General features: G+C 44.3%; 1 protein-coding gene across 5 annotated transcripts in view; it reads left to right on the top strand.

Moving 5' to 3' along the window:
• Window positions 1–18,022, top strand: part of LOC118395066 (serine/threonine-protein kinase STK11-like) — a 57,131-nt gene extending 39,109 nt beyond the window's left edge. For 2 of the 5 annotated variants that reach the window (XM_035788854.2, XM_035788852.2), the window contains exons 8-11: window positions 2,191–2,266; window positions 5,296–5,489; window positions 8,524–8,748; window positions 16,654–18,022. In XM_035788854.2, the coding sequence (XP_035644747.2) occupies window positions 2,191–2,266; window positions 5,296–5,489; window positions 8,524–8,717 (464 nt within the window). In that variant the 3' untranslated portion in view covers window positions 8,718–8,748; window positions 16,654–18,022. Of the gene's footprint in view, window positions 1–2,190; window positions 2,267–5,295; window positions 5,490–8,523; window positions 8,768–16,653 lie in introns of all 5 variants that reach the window. The other 3 variants (XR_004827881.2, XM_035788853.2, XM_035788855.2) reach the window with 3 other exon arrangements.
• Window positions 18,023–25,226: the final 7,204 nt, after the last annotated feature.

A 25,226-nucleotide genomic window follows, 5' to 3' on the forward strand; every position in this document is an offset into this window, starting at 1 on the left:
CGTATACAGTAGTGTTTTCCTCTGACATTCAAAGTTGATCTGATTGATATTGAAGGGTTTAGGCAATTGATTTAATGGCAATGGGTAGTGTAGGACAGGTCAAAGGTTTATCTCTGATGCAGATGAGGTTTGTCTGCAAGCTCATCATAGCTTTCGCAAAAGACCCACACGCATTTTGTGAATGAGACTAGATTCAGAACAGAAGTATTTTTTCCCCTTTGTTAAACTTATTTTTAGTCAAAGCAATGCAAGCTTAAAAATAGTCAGAAATTGGTTTGATATTTCTCTTTATTGTTATAATTACTATTATGATCATCATTATAATAATAAGTAATGTCATTATCATTAATAGGCTTATTAGAGCAGCCACCATCAAGCTGTAGGCCTAATAGCCCATCCTGTTTAGTCTTAATACCGTAACTTAGGCAGGCCTACAGTGCATTCGGAAAGTATTCAGACCCCTTGACTTTTTACACATTTTGTTACCCAACAGCCTTATTCTAAAATGTATTAAATTGTTTTTTTCCCTCATCAGTCTACACACAATACCCCATAATGGCAAATCAAAACAGGTTTTTAGAAATGGTTGCAAATGTATTAAGAATAGAAAACTGATATTGTATTGAGGCGGCAGGGTAGCCTAGTGGTTAGTGTTGGACTAGTAACCGAAAGGTTGCAAGTTCGAATCCCCGAGCTGACAAGGTACAAATCTGTCGTTCTGCCCCTGAACAGGCAGTTAACCCACTGTTCCTAGGCAGTCATTGAAAATAAGAATTTGTTCTTAACTGACTTGCCTAGTAAAATAAAGGTAAAATAAATCAAATAAATATTACATTTACATAAGTATTCAGACCCTTTACTCAGTACTTTGTTGAAGCAACTTTGGCAGCGATTACAGCCTCGAGTCTTCTCGGGTATGCCGCTAAAAGCTTGGCACACCTGTATTTGGGGAGTTTCTCTCATTCTTCTTTGCAGATCCTCTCAAGCTCTGTCAGGTTGGATGGGGAGCATCGCTGCACAGCTATTTTCAGGTCTCTACAGTGATGTTTGATCGGGTTCAAGTCTGGGCTCTGGCTTGGCCAGTCTAGGACTTTCAGAGACTTGTCCCAAAGCCACTCCTGCATTGTCTTAGCTGTGTGCTTAGGGTCATTGTACTGTTGGAAGGTGAACCTTAGCACCAGTCTGAGGTCTTGAGCGTGCTGGAGCAGGTTTTTATCAAGGATCTCTCTGTACTTTGCACCGTTCATCTTTCCCTCGATCCTGACTAGTCTTCCAGTCCCTGCTGCTGAAAAACATCCCCACAGCATGATACTGGCACCACCATGCTTCACTGTAGGTATGGTGCCAGGTTTCCTCCAGATGTGACGCTTGGCGTTCACGCCAAAGAGTTCAATCGTGGTTTCATCAGACCATAGAATCTTGTTTCTCATGGTCAGAGAGACTTTAGGTGCATTTTGGCAAACTCCAAGCGGTCTGTCATGTGCTTTTACTGAAGAGTGGCTTCCGTCTGGCCTCTCTGGGATAAAGGCCTAATTGGTGGAGTGCTGCAGAGATGGTTGTCCTTCTGAAGATCTCCAAAGAGGAGCTCTGTCAGTGACCATCGGATTCTTGATCACTTCCCTGACCAAGGCCTTTCTCCCCCAGTTGCTCAGTTTGACTGGGCGGGCCAGCTCTAGTAAGAGTCTTGGTGGTTCCAAACTTCTTCCAGATCTGTGCCTCGACACAATCCTGCCTCGAAGCTCTAAGGACAATTCGTTCGATCTCATGGCTTGGTTTTTGCTCTGACATGTACTGTCAACTGTGAGACCTTATATAGACCGGTGTGTGCCTTTCCAAATCATGGCCAATCAATTGAATTTACCACAGGTGGACTTCAATCAAGTTGTAGAAACATCTCAAGGATGATCAATGGAAACAGGATGCACATGAGCTCAATTTCTAGTCTCATAGCGAAGGGTCTGAAAATGTATCTAAGTAAGCTAATAAATTTGCAAAAATGTATAATTCTGTTTTCGCGTCATTAGGGGGTATTGTGTGTGATCCATTTGAGAATAAGGCTGTAACGTAAGGAAATGTGGAAAAGGGGAAGAGGTCTGAATTCTTTCCGAATGCACTGTAAATGTGTACTCTTCCTCTGTATTATAATTATTCCTATTTCTCCCTTTTCCACTCCTGTGTTCTTACATTTAGCTCCTTTGTCTTCTCCAGGAATGCTTGAATATGATCCCGTCAAGAGGTTTTCAATACAGCACATAAGGCAACACAAGTAAGTGACTGAAGTAATCCATGTTGAAAATAGCCTAAATGACTCCTTCCAAGTCTTCAGTTAGATTCCATTCATCTTCTGATTCGATTGAACTGAAATGGAATTGACCCTGACAATACTCCAGTCCATGTGCCCTCTTTGCCCTCAGCTATGCTGTGAAGTCTGTCACTGTTCATCCAGACCGTTCTAGTGTTCCACACAGACAATTAGAATAATTCTGTTGTGGTTCTCTGGTTCTACTGCTCCAGCATCAAAGACAGACTGCCTGAGACCTGAGGAGGCAAAGGGATGGGCACTTTATATCACACATCTCAAGCTATGAGTTTCTCTAAGAACCTCAGACAATTAGATTTTTTGCCTTGGGGAGAGTTCAGATATAAAATGTAGATATCTTCTTCAGAAAATAGGAATGTTAGCACACCTTATGGTGCAGTCTAGATGCTTCGAAATGAAATAAACAAGTAATGGTACGCTAGAAACCGAGAAGTCATAGATCTTTGTTTTTATTAGTATGCAATAAGCAGGCTCGACAATAACACTTGTCCAGGGAAAGTACCATTTCTTTGAGACAAGCAAATTATAGATTTTAAGTTGTCAGAATGAACAAATCAAATAAATCACTCAATCACAATATCAAACAATTAGGCTGCTCCAATCACAATTCTATCATAGTGTCCTCTGGATGCAATGTGTTGCGCACTGTCCTCCCAATCTCTCCAGAGCTTATCGGAGTAGAATCAGAAATCTTCAAGCACTAGGTTTAGGTCCTCTTAAGAAGTTTTAGGTTGTAGTTATTATAGAAATTATAGGGCTATTTCTCTATACCATTTGTATATCATATACTTTTTGACCATTGGATGTTCTATTAGGCACTTTAGAATTGTTAGCCTAATCTCGCGAGTTGATAGGCTTGAAGTCATAAACAGCACTGTGCATCAGGCATTGCTAAGAGCTGCTGGCAAACGCAGTAAAGTGCTGTTTGAATGAATGCTTACGAGCCTGCTGCTCCCTACCACCGCTCAGTGAGACTGATCTATCAAATATCAAATCATATACTTAATTCTAATATAATAAACACAAAGAAATATGAGCCTTTGGTCATTAATATGATAAAATCCAGAAGCTATCATTTCGAAAACGAAACGTTTATTCTTTCAGTGAAATACGGAACCGTTCCGTATTTTATCGAACAGGTGGCAACCGTAAGTCTAAATATTGCTGTTACATTGCACAACCTTCAATGTTGTCATAATTATGTAAAATCCTGGCAAATGAATTACTGTCTTTACACAGTTGGCAACGAGCCAGGCGGTCCAAACTGCTGCTGACTCTGCTTGCACAGAACGCAAGAAGTGCCACAATTTCCCTAGTTAATATTGCCTGCTAACATGAATTTATTTTAACTAGATATGCAGGATTAAAAATATATACTTGTGTATTGATTTTAAGAAAGGTGTTGATGTTTATGGTTAGGTACATTTGTGCAATGTAGGTGCTTTTTCCGCAAATGCACTTTTATTAAATCATCACCCGTTTGGCGAAGTTGAAGTAGGCTGTGATTCGATGATAAATTAAAAGGCATTGATTATATGCAATGCGAAACAAGATAGTTAACCTAGTAATATTATCAACCATGTGTAGTTAACTGGTGATTATGTGAAAATTCATTGTTTTGTTTTTAATTAGATAAGTTTAAAGCTTCCTTGCAACTTGACTCCTTGCAGCCACAAGGTCCTTTTGATGCTACACTTGCGTAACAAGTGGTCAGCCTGCCACGCATTCTCCTCGTGGATTGCAATGTAATTGGCCATAATCGGCGTCCAAGAAGGCAGGTTACCGATTGCTATGAAAACTTGAAATCGGCTCTAATTAATCGGCCATACCGATTAATCGGTCGACTTCTAGTATAAACTGTATGGAGGGAGAGGAAGAATAGAGAGGGAGAGAGGCTGGCCAAAGCATGCTGAAGTCTAGTTACCAAATGTGCCTTCAACTTATCTAATGTATGTTTAATAAAATTATATTTAAACTTAATCTGATGATTGTCTGGTCCCTCAGCTGGTCAAAATTTGAGATCAATATATCAACAGGAAAGTAATACTACACCGATTTCAAAAGTGGGTCTGTGTGTGGCAATCAAGATGCGCCTACAGTCATAAGCAAAACACATGTACAATACTGAAGTACACGCATGCGAACTATGCATACTCACTGAAGTCTTGCAGATGTTTTCTTGGTTTTGGGCATGTTCCAGGTAATTGCAATTTCTTCTTTTGTACCGGTGCTCTGAAAAGGTAAACAATACTTTCTTGTAGATATTGCCTCACGTTTCTAGCAGCTGAAGGACCGACACCACGGACAATCGGCAGAGTAAGATCAAGTATCATTTTATTCAATATTTCAACACTAGCTGGTCTACAAGCAAGCTGAAATCAATTTTCTCCTTTTCTGTGTGTGTGAAAGAGACCGGAAGAGGGAAGTATTTTCAAAGTGCATTCTGACACTTGACTAAAATAAACTCTAATGACTTTGATGACTCAGTTTCCATGGTTACTAATACGTCATCCTTTTTCTACAAGGGGGTCCTTGGCCCTCTTGCAATTTGGGGAGAGAAAAAGAGTGCGTGAGAAAGGGAAAGAAAGTAACCCTAGGGAGAGAACAAGAGGGGCGAGAGAAAGAAACCCTAATCACCCCCTCAGTAGCCCTCCCGCTGAAACACCCTCCACAACTGACTCTGGTGCCTCATTTAAACTCTTTATAGCAGCATGGTGCTGGGTATATAAGCAGTGAAGCATACATGAATCCCCCCACCCCCGTCACACACTGAAATACACTTTCTATATCTGGTTGGGTTGCATTAAAATGTAGCTAAATGTCGGCATATGAAAACTGACTTAAGTTGTGATACAAACATGTGGGTCAGCCTATTGGAGAGGTATCGGGCTATACTGGCTTACCTTTTGCCAAGATGTGTTTAGTAATTAGTCATACAATTTCCCCCCCCCTACCACTTTGCCTTCTGCCCTTAGCTGGGTGCGTAAAAAACACCCGCCAACAGAACCACCGGTGCCGATCCCTGCCAGCGCGGAGAGCCGGGACGTGTGGCGCAGCATGACGGTGGTGCCCTACCTGGAGGACCTGCATGGGTACACGGAGGAGGAGGACGACGAGCTCTACGACCAGGAGGACACAATCATCTACACTCAGGACTTCACTGTGTCAGGTAAGAAGGGAGGAGCCCTACATAATTCCACTTTATTGGGGTATTGTGTGTAGGCCAGTGACAAAAAATCTCAACTTAATACATTTGAAATTCGGGTTGTAACGCAAAGTAAAGTGGAAATAATTGGAGTGAATACTTTTTGAAGACACTGTATATGACTTCCCTGTGCCAGGTAGAGGGAGCGAGATAGAAACAGACACACACATGGATTGGTGGCGGGCTCAGGAAAGGCATGGAGAGTTCAGATGGAGGATAGACTACAGTCAGTAGGAAGCCAAATGGATCAGAACTTCACATGCCTATAGTTTGTTTTTAAAAGGCTTGGGGGAACAGTGTTGCAGCCTTCTCTTTACATGTTTCAGTTTTTCGAATACTGTATGCCACAAAGACGGGGCTTAACCATGTCCTTTTTTAAGTTGATGCTACCAGTTTAGACTGTTAAACATTCGAAGCTCGGGGGGGACCATTCAACTGCAAATATAACATAGTACCTCCATTAACTTACTGCACTAAAGACATTTTGTAGGTTGGGCAAGCCTCACAGTTTGGACAGTTTATATCCTTGAAAATCAATAAATACACATCTTTCCTGAGTCTTGGTTATAATGGCTTAAGAGGACCTAAACCTAGTGCTTGAAGAATTCTGATTTTGTTAGCTAGACTTTTCTCTTTATTTTCATTAAAGTCTTGTTTGGCAACAAAGGGACTGATAATATAACCGCCGTATTCCCTGCCACTGAAGTATGATGACCTACAAAAATCAAATTGTTCAATGGAGCCGCAGGGAACTTGAATGGCGGTGATTGACTTTATCTAATAATACACTACATGACCAAAGGTATGTGGACACCTGCTCGTCGAACCTCTCATTACAAAATCATGGGCATTCGTATGGAGTTGGTCCCCCTTTGCTGCGGGGACTTGCTTCCATTCAGCCACGTACATTAGTGAGGTTAGGCACGGATGTTGGGCGACTAGACCTGGCTCGCAGTCGGCATTCCAATTCATCCCAAAGGTGTTTGATGGGTTTGAGGTCAGGGCTCTGTGCAGGCCAGTCAAGTTCTTCCACACCAATCTCAACAAACCATTTCTGTATGGACCTCGCTTTGTGCACACAGGGGCATTGTCATGCTTAAACAGGAAAGGGCCTTCCCCAAACTGGTGCCACAAAGTTGGAAGCACAGAATTGTGTATATTGTCATTGTATGCTGTAGCGTTAAGATTTTTTTACATTCTTCAGCACTCAGCGGTCCCATTTTGTGAGCTTGTGTGGCCTAACACTTCTCAGGCTGAGCCGTTGTGGCTCATAGATGTTTCCACTTCACTTACAGTTGACCAGGGCAGAAATTTGATGAACTGACTTGTTAGAAAAGGGGCATCCTATGACGGTGTCAAGTTGAAAGTCACTGAGCTCTTCAGTAAGGCCATTCTATTGCTAATTTTTGTCAATGAAGATTGCAGGGTTGTGTGCTAGATTTTATACACCTGTCAGCAACGGGTGTGGCTGAAATTTGTATCGATATTTTGAAAATCATTACATGTGGTAAAAGCAAACTGCGACTAAAAACGCAGGTAGGAAACAACACCTCTTTGCAGGGGCCCCACAAGCTTACGTGCTCAGCCCCCTCTTGTACTCCCTGTTCACCCATGACTGCGTGGCTATGCACACCTCCAACTCAATCATCAAGTTTGCAGATGACACAACAGTAGTTGGCCTGATTACCAACAATGACGAGACAGCTTATGTGAGGGCCCTGGGAGATTGGTGCCAGGAAAATAACCTCACTCAACGTCAACAAAGGAGCTGATTGTGGACTTCAGGAAACAGCAGAGGGTGCACGCCCCTATCCACATTGATGAGACCGCAGTAGAGAAGATGGAAAACTTCAAGTTCCTCAACGTACACATCACTGACGATCTGAAGTGGTCTACCCACACACACATTGTGATGAAGACGGCGCAACAGCGCGTCTTCAACCTCAGGAGGCTGAAGAAATTTGGCTTGGCCCCTAAAACCCTCACAAACTTTTACAGATGCACAATTGAGAGCATCCTTTCAGTTTGTATCACCGCCTGGTATGGCAACTGCACCGCCCATAACCGTAAGGCTCTCCAGAGGGTGGTGAGGTCTGCACAACACATCACCGGGGGCAAACTACCTCCCCTCCAGGACATCTACACCACCCGATGTCACAGGAAGGCCAAAAAGGTCAAGGACAACAACAATCCGAGCCACTGCCTGTTCACCCCGCTATCATCCAGAAGGCGAGGTCAGTACAGGTGCATCAAAGCGGGGACCGAGATACTGAAAAACAGCTTCTATAAACAGCCATCACTAACATCACAAGTGGCTGCTGCCAACCTACTGACTCAACTCCAGCCACTTTAATAATGGAAACATTTATAATGTATCACTAGCCACTTTAAACAATGCCACTTCATATAATGTTTACATACCCTACATTACTCATCTCTAATGAGCAAGGAATTTTTTAAACCATATGACCTGTTTACACAAATAATCTGGTCCCATCATAGCCTGTCAGTTTTTTTTTTTTCTTCAGCTGATTGGTTACTGTCATACCCTACAGCTAGGGTCCTGAGTTTGTTAGTTTAGCCTAGTACCACACCAGGAAACTCTGGGCCCTAGAAAAACAATTCCCATCCCCCGGCCTCTGTGGGACCTGTGTTGCCACCTCTGAAATCACCACACAATGTTACAAAATAAAAAACATATCCTGATAAAATAGTTTTAACGTTTTTTGTGGTGGGGATGGGCCTCCATAGTTTTACGTGGCTCAGTACAACTACGACAGTTTCAGAATTGTAACAGGTAAAAAAAATCTATAAAACAAGTCTCAAATATTAGGAAAATGCCTATCAGCTGTTTACAAAACAATGCGCTGCAACGAGAAGCGCTCTTGGTCTGTATATGTCTCTCTGTGTGTGTCTGTAACTATGTGTTTGTGACTGTCACGGTGTTCTGTGTTGACCAGTCTCTATCCCCTCTCTATTCCCTCTCTCTGTCCAACAGGCCAGGTGCCAGAGGAGGACTTAGACGAGGGTGAGGTGGATCGGAACCGGGCCCAGGCCAAGCCTGTTTGTGTGAATGGAACAGAGAGCAAGGCCAAGCCAGAGTGCAGGTCCTCGTCCTCATCCAACCCCTCCCGCAAAGGAGTATCCACAGCCAGCAAGATACGCAAGCTCTCCAACTGCAAACAGCAATGACTGCACCTCAACAACCCACCTGGTGAGAAGGGTATGTCATTCTGGATGTGGTAGGTGTAATATTTTTTGCACTCAAAAAGCATTTACTCCTCTGAGTGATGGAGGGAATTGTGAATGAGACATTTGTGCTGGGGGAGGGCACTTCTTCTTCTGAAGGGAAGACTGAGGGAGACTAGAGGGAGGGAAAGGAAGACCGATGGAGGGAGTTACAGGAGGAGAGTGGAAAACATTTCCTCAGACAGTGAGGGAAGGGAGGAGAGAAACTGATGAGATTCAGCTGTCTTCTGTATGAGTCATCAGCATCACACTGCTCCCTAGGCATCCTCTCAGAGACGGAAGTTCAGAGAGGACGTGGACACACACACACACACACACACACACACACACACACACACACACACCTCACAACTGCATTAGGATGGCACACTGTGACGGCCCTGAATATTTCTGAACCGTCTCAGTGCAGCTCCTTCCAATAGGGCGCTTTCCCTTTAATTCCCAATTAAATAGCCAGCATCAGCTGCGCGAAAGGGGGTTGTGATGGAGACGTGCATGAGGATGTGTTCAACCCTCAGTTCCGAAACTTCTCTATTCCGTTTGTTTTGTTGCCGTTAAACGTGTGTTTTGTAGCTTAAGAGAGTTTACCCAGGATCGGATCCACTCTTTGCGTCCCTGGACTACACCTCTCCGTTCTTCGTGGCCTTTCTCCGCTGGAGATCTATTGCCTTTTTGTATACGGTATTTCATTTGTTTGGATGTGATGTATACTGTGATTTATGTAGTTAGTTGTAGTTGAGGACTTAATTAAGAGTTGATCCGCTTTAAAGTTCTGTGGTAAAGTAATTGTTATATTGATTGTATGTTTAGTACTGGGTTTACGCTACACTGAATGAACGGACAAACATCGCGTGACAAAAGTCACTTGAGTTCCCTGAACTCCTTTACCGGGCTGGACTCTTTTTTTAGGCCCGAGGTACAGGACATTTCTGGAGGAACCAGAACTCATTGTGATATTATTATGTGTGTGTGTAATCATTGTTGTTGCTAATACAACCCACGCAACAGAATATAGTTGTTTTTGAAGTTCTTTTCAATGTTTTAAGGGTTTATGAAAAGTTTTTTTTTATTTCCATCCTGACTTTTACATAAGTCCTTTGTATTGGTGTAGACTTGACGGACCAGATGGGACTAATTCCCACCCAAACTAAAAGGAGAAACCAATGTTTTCTCTGGTAGGCACAACCTACCTGGCACCCCTATAAATAATAACCTCAAGTCAAAACCGTTACATAAAAAATGGCACCCCAGATGGGACAGCTCAACATTGAGAACTAACCAAAGCAAATATTTTGTGTGGAATTAAAACAATGGATTCACCCCAAGATAATGTGCTCATCCATGTCATACCTGTCAATGGGAATACACAGGGCCATTCTGACCATCAAGCTGACAATACAAATCATAATGTGAATGGAGATAATGGAGTTGATTTGGGCCAGAGCCCTGGGAATCTGAATGCTCGGCCTGAGCCACAGGCCACAGGCGGTCTAACCAGTTACTCACTTATTGACATGGATCTGTGTGGAAGTACTGAGCTAGTCCTCCCTCTGACACCCAACCTTCCTCCATTGTCTGGTTTATCTCCAGAGGTTGTAGTCTTACAACTTCAAGGTGACATCCTTGATATTCGTCGGACTCAACAACATCTCCAAACTCTTATCCACCATAAATTCAAATGTCTGAGGGAAGAGCAACAACAGAGTGCCATGGAATTCAGAAACTCACTGAGCACTCTAACCCACACGCTGACAGAGCTCAGTGAGAGTGGAAGACGGGAAATGACTGGTGCCATGGACAGGCAGTTTGACTACCAACGAAACCAACTCACTGCCACTCTCCAATGGCGCCTGCAACATCACCACACTGAGGTCCTCAAGGACGTTAATTCTGTTTTTCTCCCATGGTTAACACTGTAGACCACTTGCAGACAGAGCTCTCTAATTGTGTTAAAATGTTGGATGACGTGTCTGTGGACATGGCCTCCATTAGGCACAACTCCTTACACAGAGTTTCCCTGGTGTCCACTTCAGTTCAGACCACTGAGGGCCAAGCTGGCACCTCTGAACAGCCAAGACCAGGCCATGCTGCAGCCACCCCTTGCAGGATGCAATCCACCATGCATCCTGGTGTTCATTTTCATTGTCCGATAACGCCCTCCCCCTCTACTTCCTCAATCCCTCCTAGCTCGTTTGTTCATGGTGATTTGAGTAGATGTCATCTGGGGGCGATGCCCATTAAATTGCAATTTCCCACCTTTGGGAAAAAAGATGACAGTCCTGATCCGCTAATGTATCTAGAAAGATGTCGTGACTTTCTTGCCCTCAATCCCCTGGCTGACGAAGAACTCCTTGCCACATTGAGGAATGTGTTGCATGGAACAGCTCGAGACTGGTGGGATGTGGCACGTCTCACCACTACCTCCTGGGCTGACTTTGAGGCCAAGTTTTCCTCTGCATTTCTGTCTGAGGACTACACAGATGAATTGGCAGACAGAGTCAGAAATCGAGTACAAAGAGAGAAAGAGAGTATCCGTGACTTTGCATACGGTTACCACTCCCTGTGCAGAAGGTGGAAACCTGGCATTGAGGAGGAAGAGGTCATTAAATTGATCTTGAAGAACATCAACCCACTACTAGCCAGTCAACTCCGAGAACGAGTCACCACTGTCGATGGACTGGTTCGCTTGGGACAGCAGTTTGAGAAGGACAGAGAATGCCAACAGCAATATGACCAGAGAAAGAAACAGACACTCAAACAGTTACCCAAGACAGACCATCAACAACAGCCAGAGTCTCCAGCCAAGACCCCTCATGTTTTGTTGGAGATGTAGCCAAAAGGGACATTCTTCAGCTACATGTCCAAGACCGTATCAAGTAAACCCTTCCAGAAACCACAAATCACAACAGGCCAACACACCTAATTGTCTTCGCAGCAATGACCATCCTTCTCTGGGTGCTTTAACCAGAGCTGAAACCCCAAGAGTCACTGCCTATGCCCCCATCGACATCCCCTTCCTTTCAGTTAATACCGCACCAACTGGTGTTACCCCTGTCCATAGGCCCATGGACAGGAAGAGCCATCTTGGATACCGGGTCATCCTACACACTGCTCAATGAGAAACTGTGGAAGGAGGTTAACGGTCCACAATACAACTTGAAGCCGTGGACAGAAGGTCCACTCTATCTGGCTGATGGTGAGGCTAGACGACCACTTGGATGGAGTGAGGTAGAGTTCCGCCTGTGTAACCACTCCTATATGATTCCTTCTGTTATCCTACAAACCAGGAACCTTGCTTTTCCTGTCGTGTTGGGAATTGATTTCATGTACTTCAGTGGTGTCCAGATTGATATCGCACACAATTGCTACTGGTTTCCATACAATCCGAGCGAGAAGCATTTCTTCCAATCAGAAGCTATGAAGTTACATGATTGGGGTTCAAATGTGGCAGTCTTCTCTGCCATTGCTCGGTACCACTAACCCTCGATAATCCTTCTGACGATCTCCTTTTACAGGCTGTGAGAAGAGCTCAGCTGGAACAGCCAGTGGAGTTAAGGCTGTTGGAACAGCTGCAGAATAATGCTGATGTATGTACTTCAAAGCTGGGACGCACCAGGCTCCTGAAGCACAAAATATTCCTTACACAGGAAATGCCGATCAAGCAAAAGCCATATCGTTTGTCCCCAGCGAAGCTAATCATCCAAAAGGGACTCATAAATGATATGTTAACCCAAGATATAATAGAACGTTCCTCCTCTCCCTGGGCTGCTCCTGTTGTCCTCATCCCAAAAAGACTGGTGGTCTTAGATTTTGTGTGGACTATAGGAAGACCAACAATGTTTCCCAGACTGATGCCTATCCTCTTCCCACCATCCATGAGATCCTGGAGTCATTGTCTGGCGCTGTTGTGTTCACTACCCTTGACCTCAATAGTGGTTATTGGCAGGTTGAGATGGACCAGGAAAGCAAGGACAAGACTGCGTTTGTCTGTGCCGAGGGCTTGTTTTCCTTTAAGGTGATGCCCTTTGGATTAAAGAATGCCCCTGCCACTTTCCAAAGACTCATGGAGATTGCGTTAGGTGAGCTCAAAGGGAAGATCTGTTTCGTCTACCTGGACGATATAATTATCTACTCTCAGAACAGAGAAAGACACTTTCAAGATCTTCAAGCAGTGTTGGACAAGCTAAGAGAAGCTGGTCTGACCTTAAATATGAAGAAGAGCAACTTCTGCCAAACCTCCCTGAAGTTCCTTGGCCATATTGTGTCTTTCGACGGCATTCATGTGGATCCTGAAAAGACAAAGGCTGTACAAGACTTCCCTGTGCCAACCACACTCAAGGCCCTTCAACGGTTCCTTGGGATGGCTGGATGGTACCATCGGTTTGTGTCGAATTTCTCCCAGGTGGCAGAACCCTCAACGCGTTGAAGCGAAAAGGAGTGAAATTCCAATGGACGGCAGAGTGCCAGACCTCCTTTGAAACCCTGAAACGACACCTTGTCACCCCTCCCATTTTAGGACATCCCAACTTTGATTGCCCTTTTGTTGTTTACACTGATGCAAGTGATGTTGGACTTGGTGCTGTCCTAGTCCAACAGACTGGACTTGGCACTGAAGAAGTGCTAGCGTTCGCCAGTCGGACATTGAATGGAGCAGAACGGAACTACTCCACAACAGAGCAAGAGTGCCTTGCAGTGGTCTGGGCTTTGGAAAAGTGGAGGTACTACTTGGAGGGAAGAAACTTCACTGTGGTCACTGACCATTCCTCCCTTGTGTGGGTGTTCAAGACCAACAAACCAAGCACCAGACTCATAAGATGGGCTCTACGGTTGCAAGAGTTCACATTTGCAGTGGAATACAGGAAAGGAAAATACAACACTGTTCCAGATGCCTTGTCCAGAGCTCCTACTTGTGATAACGGTGGCTCTGATCTTACATGTGCTACTGTCCTGTCAAGCAGTCGAGACTCGCCCAAAACGGACTTTCCCATCTATGATGAGGCCATATGGAAAGCTCAACAGGATGATCCAGAAGTACAGGCTTTGTACCAGACTATCCTGGAAGATGGAGAAAAGATGGTCAATCCTACCACAAAGCTGACCATCATTGAAGATAAAGTCTACCGAGTCGTACAACTACCTCACAGAACACTCTACCAAATGTACATACCGGACACTCTACGCCTACAACTGCTTCAACATTTCCATGAAGACCCATTAGCTGGTCATCTGGGCAGGTTCAAAACCTACAAGCGGTTGCAAGCGTTACTGTACTGGCCACATCTGAGCATGGATGTGAAGTCACACATCCGAAACTGTCAGGTTTGTCAAATGTACAAACCAGAAGGTAGAAAGCCTGCTGGCAAGTTGCAGCAAACGGTGGTTACCCGATCTTGGGAAATCAGAATGTGTACATGCTTGTTTTTGTTGATTACTATTCAAAGTGGGTGGAACTCTTTTCCCTGCGTCAGGCCACAGCAAGGACAGTCTAACATCCTTACGAAAGAGATCCTGACTCGCTGGGGAGTGCCTGATTACATCCTGTCTGATCGAGGTTCCCAATTTGTCTCTGATCTCTTTGAGGAGACCTGCCAAAGATGGAACCTGAGGCAGAAGTTGACCACGGCCTATCACCCACAGACCAATCTCACTGAGAGAGTAAATCGAACCTTGAAGACAATGATTGCTTCCTATGTAGGGACCCAGCACAAACACTGGGACAAGCACCTTCACGAGTTTCGATTTGCCCTGAATTCTGCTGTGCAAGAGTCCACTGGAGTCACACCTGCAGAGCTAAACCTAAGTCGTCCTCTCAGAGGACCCTTGGATATGGTGCTACAGCCCCAGCAGCTTACACCAGACGCTGCTTGCTGTGACCAGGTAGGCCATCTCCATGACTTGAGAGCTCTTGTCTCAAAGAACATGATCCAGGCTCGACTCAAGCAGAAGAGAAATTATGATAAGAACAGACGAGACATGCAGTTCCAGCTTCGTGATCGGGTGTGGCTTCGCTCTCATCCTTACTCGAAAGCTGAACAATTCTTCTCGGCCAAGCTCGCTCCTAAATGGCAAGGACCATATAGGATTGTGGAGCAGATGGGCCCTTTGAACTACCGAGTGGTGAAAGAGGACACAGGTGAAGATATGCGCATCGTCCATGTCTCACGCCTTAAGGCCTGTTACCCCTCGGCTGAGGAATTGGAGGCGATTGAGCGCCGCAAGGTCCTGGATATCTTTGAAGAGGATAGTGAGGATACTTTTCTCGGATTCCCAGACCCAGAAGTCTCGCACCTTAAGGCCTGTGACTCCTCAGCTGAGTAGCGTGAGCTCCAAAAAGTAATGAATATTTTTGTAGAGGAAAGTGATGAGGAGACCTTTCTCGGTTTCCCGACCAAGATGTGCCTTCCAGGGCAATGGTCGGCTTTTTCCAGGGGGGGGTGTGTGACGGCCCTGAATATTTCTGAACCGTCTCAGTGCAGCTCCTTCCAATAGGGCGCTTTCCCTTTAATTCCCAATTAAATAGCCAGCATCAGCTGCGCGAAAGGGGGTTGTGATGGAGACGTGCATGAGGATGTGTTCAACCCTCAGTTCCGAAACTTCTCTATTCCGTTTGTTTTGTTGCCGTTAAACGTGTGTTTTGTAGCTTAAGAGAGTTTACCCAGGATCGGATCCACTCTTTGCGTCCCTGGACTACACCTCTCCGTTCTTCGTGGCCTTTCTCCGCTGGAGATCTATTGGCGGATTGGATTGTCTGACTGACCGACTGACTACCACCTTTTTGTATACGGTATTTCATTTGTTTGGATGTGATGTATACTGTGATTTATGTAGTTAGTTGTAGTTGAGGACTTAATTAAGAGTTGATCCGCTTTAAAGTTCTGTGGTAAAGTAATTGTTATATTGATTGTATGTTTAGTACTGGGTTTACGCTACACTGAATGAACGGACAAACATCGCGTGACAAAAGTCACTTGAGTTCACTGAACTCCTTTACCGGGCTGGACTCTTTTTAGGCCCGAGGTACAGGACATTTCTGGAGGAACCAGAACTCATTGTGATATTATTATGTGTGTGTGTAATCATTGTTGTTGCTAATACAACCCACGCAACAGAATATAGTTGTTTTTGAAGTTCTTTTCAATGTTTTAAGGGTTTATGAAAAGTTTATTTCCATCCCGACTTTTACATAAGTCCTTTGTATTGGTGTAGACTTGACGGACCAGATGGGACTAATTCCCACCCAAACTAAAAGGAGAAACCAATGTTTTCTCTGGTAGGCACAACCTACCTGGCACCCCTATAAATAATAACCTCAAGTCAAAACCGTTACAACACACATACCTCTAACAAAGCCTCTCTCTCTTTTACTCACACATTGAGCCTTTGCACTAGCAGTCATAAAGCTCTTGCGAGCACACACAGACTGCAGAGCTACTTGGTAGGATGTGCAGCAGTGTCTGTATTAATTTGTTCTAGAGATGACTCACGTTGGTCTAGATGGAGTGGGGTGCAGGCAGGATATAGTTTCCCTCTCTGTCCGTCGCTACCCTGTCAGCTGTATTTTCTCTGTGATCCCGCCTGCCCGGCTCTCTCCTAAATAACCCCTATTCATTCTCCATGTAGGGTCTGCCATCATTCAGCTGCTTTATCTGTGTGCTGCTGGAGGCAGAGGGAAGTCTCGATCACTTTGTGTGTGCGTGCGGGTTTGACAAATAAGCCTTTGATGCTCATATAAGGAAAAGTGTGCCCTTAAATATCCTTTTTAAGTCGCTGTATGTCATAAATAGTCCTATTTGTCATGCCATAGTCTCGTACAATAAAATGAACTAAATGAAGCTTGCCCTTCCTCTCTTTAACTCTCTCCCTCTCTCTGTCCTCCCAGGTTCATCTTTTCCCGTCCTTCTGTTTTTGGAGTGCTTGGCCATTGCCAAGAGAAGCCTGCTGATGTGGTGTCCCACGTTTCCTCCTGAACCATTCGGCTACAAACTCTTCTTCAAGGATGCCATGCGCTTGACAGAGAGCGGGAAAGGGGGAGAAGGAGAGAAATGGAGACTGCTCAGACTACCCTCGAGGGTCTTGGTGTGAAGTGCTTGTGTTTCCCTTCACTCCCTCTGTTGTCTGGTTGTCCCAAAGGAGGCGTGGCCTGGCCGTGTGAGACCCACCTTTTCTGAGTCCTGCCCCAGTTTGTTTTAGTTTATAGACCATCTTTTATTTTACAGAACTTAACTGCAGTTTTTAAAGATGCACATTGTGATGTGTAAAAAGAATGCCGTTGATAAAGAACACATATATTTAAACTATGATGACGATGATGGTAGTGCTACCCATGTAAAACTGCATGCTGTACGGAGCTTTGAGTAAGGAAAACTACTTGGTTAAGGACAGACAAATGGACTAAAACCTTGACAGCCACCGCTGATGGTGAGTTGGGGGGGATGTTGTGTTTTGTTTCCATTAGTTTTTGTTTTGATTTTTTTCCAATAAATATTTTGTAATTATTTATGTAAAACATGTCCCAACCAAACCCTATTTGTTTTCTGGCTCCCATTTTTTTCTTTTCTGACGGTGCACGGTCATTATACTGCAGGGTTTTATTTATAGATATGTATATATATGAATAAACCTTGTGGTTTTATTTCACACCAACACGATGTTAGTGGGAACACTACATTTCCATGGAGGGGGAAGGGAGATCGAGGGCGATTTGAAACTTTAAAACTGAAGAGGGGATCAGAAAATGTCAAATGGGATTCTTCAGACCACGGAAAAACTGGAGTAATATGTTGTCGGGCATCTGTGTGTTAAAAGATGCACTGCTAGCCTTTTTTTCCTTGTTCCCTGATCACATCCCTGGAAACTTCTCTTTCACCTCCATCTTTCCATTTCTCCCTTGCTCTCTGGTCTGACTCACCTGCACTTTCCTCTCCTGTCTTTCTCCCTCTTTTTCCCTCTCTCTTCTGACTTACCTGCTATCTCCTTTGCCCTCCATCCCCCTCTCTCCATCCCTCAAACTCATCTGCTCTCTCTCTTTTGCGCCCCCTCTCCTCCCTCCCTGTGCTCACCTGCTCTGTAATCTATTCTTAGTGCTGGCCTGATGGGGGCAGCTAATTGCGTAAGATGGAGAGAGATAAACACTGCCTACGTCAGCCCAGCACTGAGAGAATCTCTGGCAGAGCCCAGACCAGGCAAAACTCAGTGGGGAAACCTCTGCAATATACCTTTTGATTAATAAAGAATTCCTGCTTTTCTGACCTCATTCTTAGTTTATTTCTTAACTGTTGGAATGAACCCATCCTCATTCCCATGATTGTGCTGATGGCATCTCTGACAATGTGTATGTCTGCCCTGCATCCTCTTGTGGTTTACCAGTCATCTATTGCTGTCATCGCTATTTTGTTTTGTCGTTCAGTCTGCTCCCCTGCAAAGCCACCTTGAATTTATACAATGACGCAAGTGAAGTGAACACAGGTTCTTCTTTCTGTCTTTTTTTTCTCTCAAAGAAATATGTATATTGCTTAGTCCCTGGAAGTCTAGGAATCACGGCATTACAAAACGTTTCTACTCTGTACAGATATTTCTTTCTATACATAGACGGGGACTTTTTTGTTCAACAGCTCGAACCCTGGTCCCAGTAGCAGTACCAAGGAATTCACGCTTTGTTTTGCAGAATAAAGTGAACAATTGTTGAAGGAATTCTAAATTCCTCTGTTTCAATTCCCAATCAAAATTAAACACTCTGTCAATGCATTCGAAGGGTTTGTAAGACCCTATATTTTATAAGAATGGACAGAGCCCCGGTCTTAAGTCGGGTAACAGCGTTTAATTCAAGAGAGTACTCAGTTCATACACATTTTGCCACAGGTTATAAACTGAAAATGACGTCAGTGTTTTCTAAATGTTCCGTCTCTTCTTGACACTGGTAGAAAGGCTCTATAGATCTCAAGCCTTCCCTCCTTGCCTAGAGCCAAGGTCAGTCAGTGTAGATTAGCATTCTAGACAGTCTGGAGATAGTTCATTCCTTTGTACAAAGGAACAGACCGTCATTGTACTAAACTCCTGACTATATTATATTCAATACTGAGATCAACAGAAAATTCATACATGTACAGTAACATAAGTCTTTTAATTCATCCTGATTGAAATTAATACATAATTAGTCATTATAGATAAAACATTCCCTTAACAACAATGTAGTAAGTACCAGTACCCAATATTTTAAGGTCTAAATCACGTTTGCAAGTACAACATTGCTTTAACATAGAAAAACCATCCCTTCCAGTAAGGTTGGGTAATTGGGTGCCAAGAACTCACTCATTGGCGCAAGGGAATGGGTGGCACACTTTTGCCCCAGCTAACACCTGACTCCAATAATCAACTAATTATGATTTTCAGTTTAGAATGCAGTTAGTTTATTCAGCTGTGTTTGTAGGAATGGGGGGAAAAGTGATATTGCTCCGGCCCCCGACCAACTCCGTGGCCTTGTGGTTAGTGTCCACCCTGATGTTGAGAGTGTGATCTCCGGCCGAGTCATACTAAAGACAAAAATGGGACCTGATGCATCTGCTTGGCACTGCATTAAGGAGATCGATTTAGGGTAAGGCCCTGAGAGACGAGCGTCCTGTCCAGGGGGTGTACTTATACATCAAGCTGCCTCACTACGGAAACAGGAGTTCGGCTCCTGCTCCAATGAGCCGTTCAGGCTCGCTCGTGCAAGGCTACTTACTCTCGCCCCCGAGGACTTGAGTTACCCATCCCTGCATTAGCATATGCAGGGTCAAACTACTGTACTGGAAGCATTTAATCAATTCCAAGCATTTAGTTCAGTCAGTCAATGATCCTGAATGCAACTGATTTCAGTCCTTTGATAGCTACATCCCAAGTTCTCCCCCCAGTCCCATGCTCTCTCTCGTCTCTTTCCCTGTCCTCTCTCTCCCCTCACCTTGGGACGATCTGTTGCATACTCCTTGATTCCTCTCTCTCCTTGTCTCCTCAAGCCAGAGGTCCCTTCTCCAATGGGTTTTAAGAAGATGAGGATGCAAGAAGTATGCAATTGAGATTTCCCCCCCTTTCTCTGTCCTTTGTACACTATAGCCTTATCTCAATTGGATTTGCTTAACTTCTGAGTCCTCTGGCCTCCTTTTAAAAAAGGTCAAAGGTAATCGAGATGAGGCGACAAGGAGAGGAAAAGTGGACAAATGCGCATTTTCCAATCGCCTGTCATCAGACATTTACAGGGGTAGATCCCAAAATGTGTAAAGTGATACAAATGTTATCGCTAGTTATGCAATACATTTTATAGATAAAAGGATAAGTATAATTTTTTAATATTTGCATGCTTTTCTCAGAGAAAACAATAGCTGATTAAAAGTTGCTTTGCAAATTCCGTGAAGGACTCATGTAGGATACACTTGTTCTTCCTTGCCAAAAGGAGGCTTTTGAGGAGGGGAGGACCATCTTCCATTTGCCTACTAACGAATTGACAATACTCAACCACTTATCGTTTACCGGGTCACGGAGGTCTGATTTTTGCCCAAATGAGAGAATGCCCATGAGTGTGGAAGTTTCTATGGCAGACACTTAGCCTGCATTTACAAAGGAAGCCCAATTCTGATATTTTGCCCAATTATTTGCAAAAGATCTGATCTGACTGGTCAAAAGACCAATTAGTGGCAAAAATATCAGAATTGGGGGTTATTGCGTAAATGCAGCCTTGTGTCAGTCAGTGATACACACTAAAAGTATGTAGACACCTGCTTGTCGAACATTCATTCCAAAATCATGGGCGTTAAATATGGAGTCAGTCCCCTTTGCTGCTATAACAGCCTCCACTCTTCTGTGAAAGGTTTCCACTAGATGTTGGAACATTGCTTCAGAGACTTGCTTCCATTCAGCCACAAGATGTAGTGGAGAAGGTGGAAAGTTAAGTTCTTCGTGTACACATCACAATCAAACTGAAATGGTCCACCCACACAGACTGTGTGGTGATGAAGGTGCAACAGAGCCACTTCAACCTCAGGAGGCTGAAGAAATTTAGCTTGTCACCTAAAACCCTGACAAACTTTTTCAGATGCACAATCGAGAGCTGGCTGTATCACTGCCTGGTACACCAACTACACCACCACACTACAGGCTGGTACTGTCTGCACAACACATCACTGGGGGGAAACTACCTGCCCTGCAGGAAACCTACAGCACCCAATGTCACAGGCAGGCAAAAAAGATCATCAAGGACAACAACCACCTGAACCACTGCCTGTTCACCCCGCTACCATCCAGAAGGCAAGGTCAGTACAGGTGCATCAAAGCTGGGACCGAGAGACAGCTCAAGGCCATCAGACTGCTAAACAGCAATCATTCACTCAGTCTGCTGCCTACATAGGCTCAAATCACTGGCCACTTTAATAGCTGGATCACTAGTCACTTTAAACAATGCCACTTTAATAATATTAACATATTAAACTAATCTCATACGTATATACTGTACCTTATACCATCTATTGCACCTTGCCTATGCCTTAGCCATCGCTCATCCATATATTTATATGTACATATTCTTATTCCATCTCTTTAGATGTGTGTATTAGGTAGTTGTTGGGAATTGTTAGATTACTTTTTAGATATTACTGCACTTTCGGAGCTAGAAGCACAACCATTTCGCTACACTCGCATTAACATCTGCTAACCATGTGTATATGACCAATATAATTTGATTTGAAGAGCAATTACGGAGGTTACCACTGATGTTGGGCGATTAGGCCTGTCTCTCAGTCTGCGTTCCAATTCATCCCAAAGGTGTTCAATGGGGTTGAGGTCAAAGCTCTGTGCCGGCCAGTCAAGTTCTTCCACACCGATCTCAACAAAAGATTTCTGTATGGATCTCGCTTTGTCATGCTGAAACAGGAAAGGGCCTTCCCCAAACTGGTGCCACAAAGTTGGAAACACAGAATGGTCTAGAATGCCATTGTATGCTGTTGCATTATGATTTCCTTTAACTGGAATTAAGGGGCCTAGCCCGAACCATGAAAAACAGCAGCTCTCGCAGGGCAGAAATTTAGCTGGAAAAGTGTTATCCTATGACGGTGCCACGTTGAAAGTCATGGAGCTCTTCAGTAAGACCATTCTACTGCCAATGTTTGACTATGGAGATTACATGGCTGTGTGCTCGATTTTATACACCTGTCAGCAATGGATGTGGCTGAAATAGCCAAATTGACTAATTTGAAGGGGCGTCATCAATATACAGACACATGAGATGATGGAAGGTCAAGGGCAAAATGCTATGGGAGGACAAAGGAGGAGGACAAAAAAGCACACAACTTTGTGGAATGGGTTGAGGGATTAAATAGGTTTTCTAGATTTGTTTGAACTGAGCAGAAAATGGGTACATTTGGGTACATTTTCTGGGTTGCGAACTTACTTTTTAAATTGAAATCCATGTGATGCGGTTAAAGATGCAATACACAACAGAGCACAAAATGAGCAATTTAATAAATAGTTAAAGTGCATTCGGAAAGTATTCAGACCCCTTGACTTTTTCCACATTCTGTTACGTTACAGCCTTATTCAAAAATGGATTAGATAGTTTTTTCCCCTCAGCAATCTACACACAATACCCCATAATGACTAAGCAAAAACAGTTGTTTTTTAAAAACATTTTTGCAAATGTATTAAAAATAAAAACCGGAAATATCGCAAGTAGTTAGACCCTTTACTCAGTACTTTGGTTGTGTTTTTTTATTTGATTTAACTGGGCAAGTCAGTTAAAAACAAAATCATTTAGAATGACGGCCAACCCCTAACCCAGACAGCACTGGGCCAATTGTGCACCACCCTATGGGACTCCCAATCCCAGCCGGTTGTGATACAGCCTGGAATCGAACCAGGGTCTGTAGTGAAGCACCTTTGGTAGCAATTACAGCCTCGAGATGGTTGATTCTCCTCTGAACAAAGTGACAGGATGTAATTTGTAACCCAACCTTAGCCTGTGGTTGACCAATTAGAATTTCTTGCAATAAAACTGGGCCAACGGCCAAATACAAGTATCCCGTTTCTGGCTCAATGTATAGACAATTCGGACCAATGAGAACTTGCCACATGTAGCTATGCATCCGGGACTGAAATTCCTCCCTGGTCTCTGACCCATAAATCATGAATTTCCTATTACAGAAAAACTATTTCCATTGATCATTAATTCCCTCAACCTTTATTCCTCTGCGTTGTGTATTTATCTTTTAATATTCTTACCCTAGGATATCTAATCTCCAAGCAAGGAAACCTATCTCCTAGCAAGAATATACCTATGAATTTACAGTATAACATCACATATGGTACATTTCAATCAAGCTGTAACGCGAACTTCCTTGATACGTATTGAATAGAGCCCTTAATCCACAAATGTCTCCAAGTTCACCAGCATTGTAAAGTCCTAGTTATTTTGTTATTTCTAAAGATGATTATTTATTTCATGCGATTAGTGATTCATTTATGCCTGTCACTCATTTTAAGGTAAACCCTGTCTAGTTTTAATATGGCAAAATACACAGCTCAAAAAAATAAAGGGAACACTTAAACAACACAATGTAACTCCAAGTCAATCACACTTCTGTGAAATCAAACTGTCCACTTAGGAAGCAACACTGATTGACAATACATTTCACATGCTGTTGTGCAAATGGAATAGACAACAGGTGGAAATTATAGGCAATTAGCAAGACACCCCCAATAAAGGAGTGGTTCTGCAAGTGGGGACCACCGACCACTTCTCAGTTCCTATCCTTCCTGGCTGATGTTTTGGTCATGCTGGCGGTGCTTTCACTCTAGTGGTAGCATGAGACGGAGTCTACAACCCACACAAGTGGCTCAGGTAGTGCAGCTCATCCAGGATGGCACATCAATGTGTGCTGTGGCAAGAAGGTTTTCTGTGTCTGTCAGCGTAGTGTCCAGAGCATGGAGGCGCTACCAGGAGACAGGCCAGTACACCAGGAGACGTGGAGGAGGCTATAGGAGGGCAACAACCCAGCAGCAGGACCGCTACCTCTGCCTTTGTGCAAGGAGGAGCACTGCCAGAGCCCTGCAAAATGACCTCCAGCAGGCCACAAATGTGCATGTGTCTGCTCAAAACGGTCAGAAACAGACTCCATGAGGGTGGTAGTAATGAGGGCCCGACGTCCACAGGTGGGGGTTGTGCTTATACAGCCCAACACCGTGTAGGACATTTGGCATTTGCCAGAGAACACCAGATTGGCAAATTCGCCACTGGCACCCTGTGCTCTTCACAGATGAAAGCAGGTTCACACTGAGCACATGTGACAGTCTAGAGACACCGTGGAGAACGTTCTGCTGCCTGCAACTTCCTCCAGCATGACCGATTTGGCAGTGGGTCAGTCATGGTATGGGGTGGCATTTCTTTGGGGGGCCGCACAGCCTTCCATGTTTTCGCCAGAGGTAGCCTGACTGCCATTAGGTACCGAGATGAGATCCTCAGACCCCTTGCGAGACCATATGCTGGTGCGGTTGGCCCTGGGTTCCTCCTAATGCAAGACAATGCTAGACCTCATGTGGCAGGAGTGTGTCAGCAGTTCCTGCAAGAGGAAGGCATTGATGCTATGGAATGGCCCGCCCGTTCCCCAGACCTGAATCCAATTGAGCACATCTGGGACATCATGTCTCGCTCCATTCACCAACATCAAAGACTGTCCAGGAGTTGGCAGAGAGTAATAGGATACGGCATGTGTCAAAAATGATTGATTGCTGACCTTATGGCCTGATGACGTGTACATGTCTGAATATGGGCCTCCGGCCCGACAACTCCATTGTGTCCTCCTCCCAGAGCGCTAAGAACCTTGGCGTGATCCTGGACAACACCCTGACGTTCTCAACTAACATCAAGGCGGTGTCCCGTTCCTTAGGTTCATGCTCCCCTGTTCCTGTGTTCACGTGTTAGAGGGTGTCTGTTATTTTATAGCTTTATGTTCTGCTTTGAAGTAGGTCTGTTGTTTGATGTCTAGGGGGCTGGTTGAACTCTGGGGGAGGGTGGTGTTTGAGTGTTTGAACTTTTGGGGCCCTTACCCCATGTCCCCCATGCACCCCCAGTTTTATCTCCCTTATGGTTGTTATCGATGAAGCAGGAATGTCCAGGCTTGTGTATCTGGGGCCTAGGCTTTATAGATGTCCAGAACAAGCCATTTTTTAAGACCTGAATATTAAACATCTAAAATATGTCTACAAGGGGAATTCTCGGAGTGCTCTGTAGCTCATGTCAAAACCCAACGCCAAAAGCTTGGAGGATATTTTGGTAGAGGCTCCCGAATGTTTTAACGGATTTCTGTGTACAAGCGAGGGCCATATTTCTACCATATTCAACCCGGAGGAATCTACGGTTAAGATATTCACAGACAGCGTGTCCCAACCCTTTTATCGTGCAGAACCCGAGCCTTTTTCTCCAGCGCTAAGGAT

This window comes from Oncorhynchus keta, chromosome 15, assembly GCF_023373465.1.
Source record: "Oncorhynchus keta strain PuntledgeMale-10-30-2019 chromosome 15, Oket_V2, whole genome shotgun sequence".
NCBI lineage: Eukaryota > Metazoa > Chordata > Actinopteri > Salmoniformes > Salmonidae > Oncorhynchus > Oncorhynchus keta.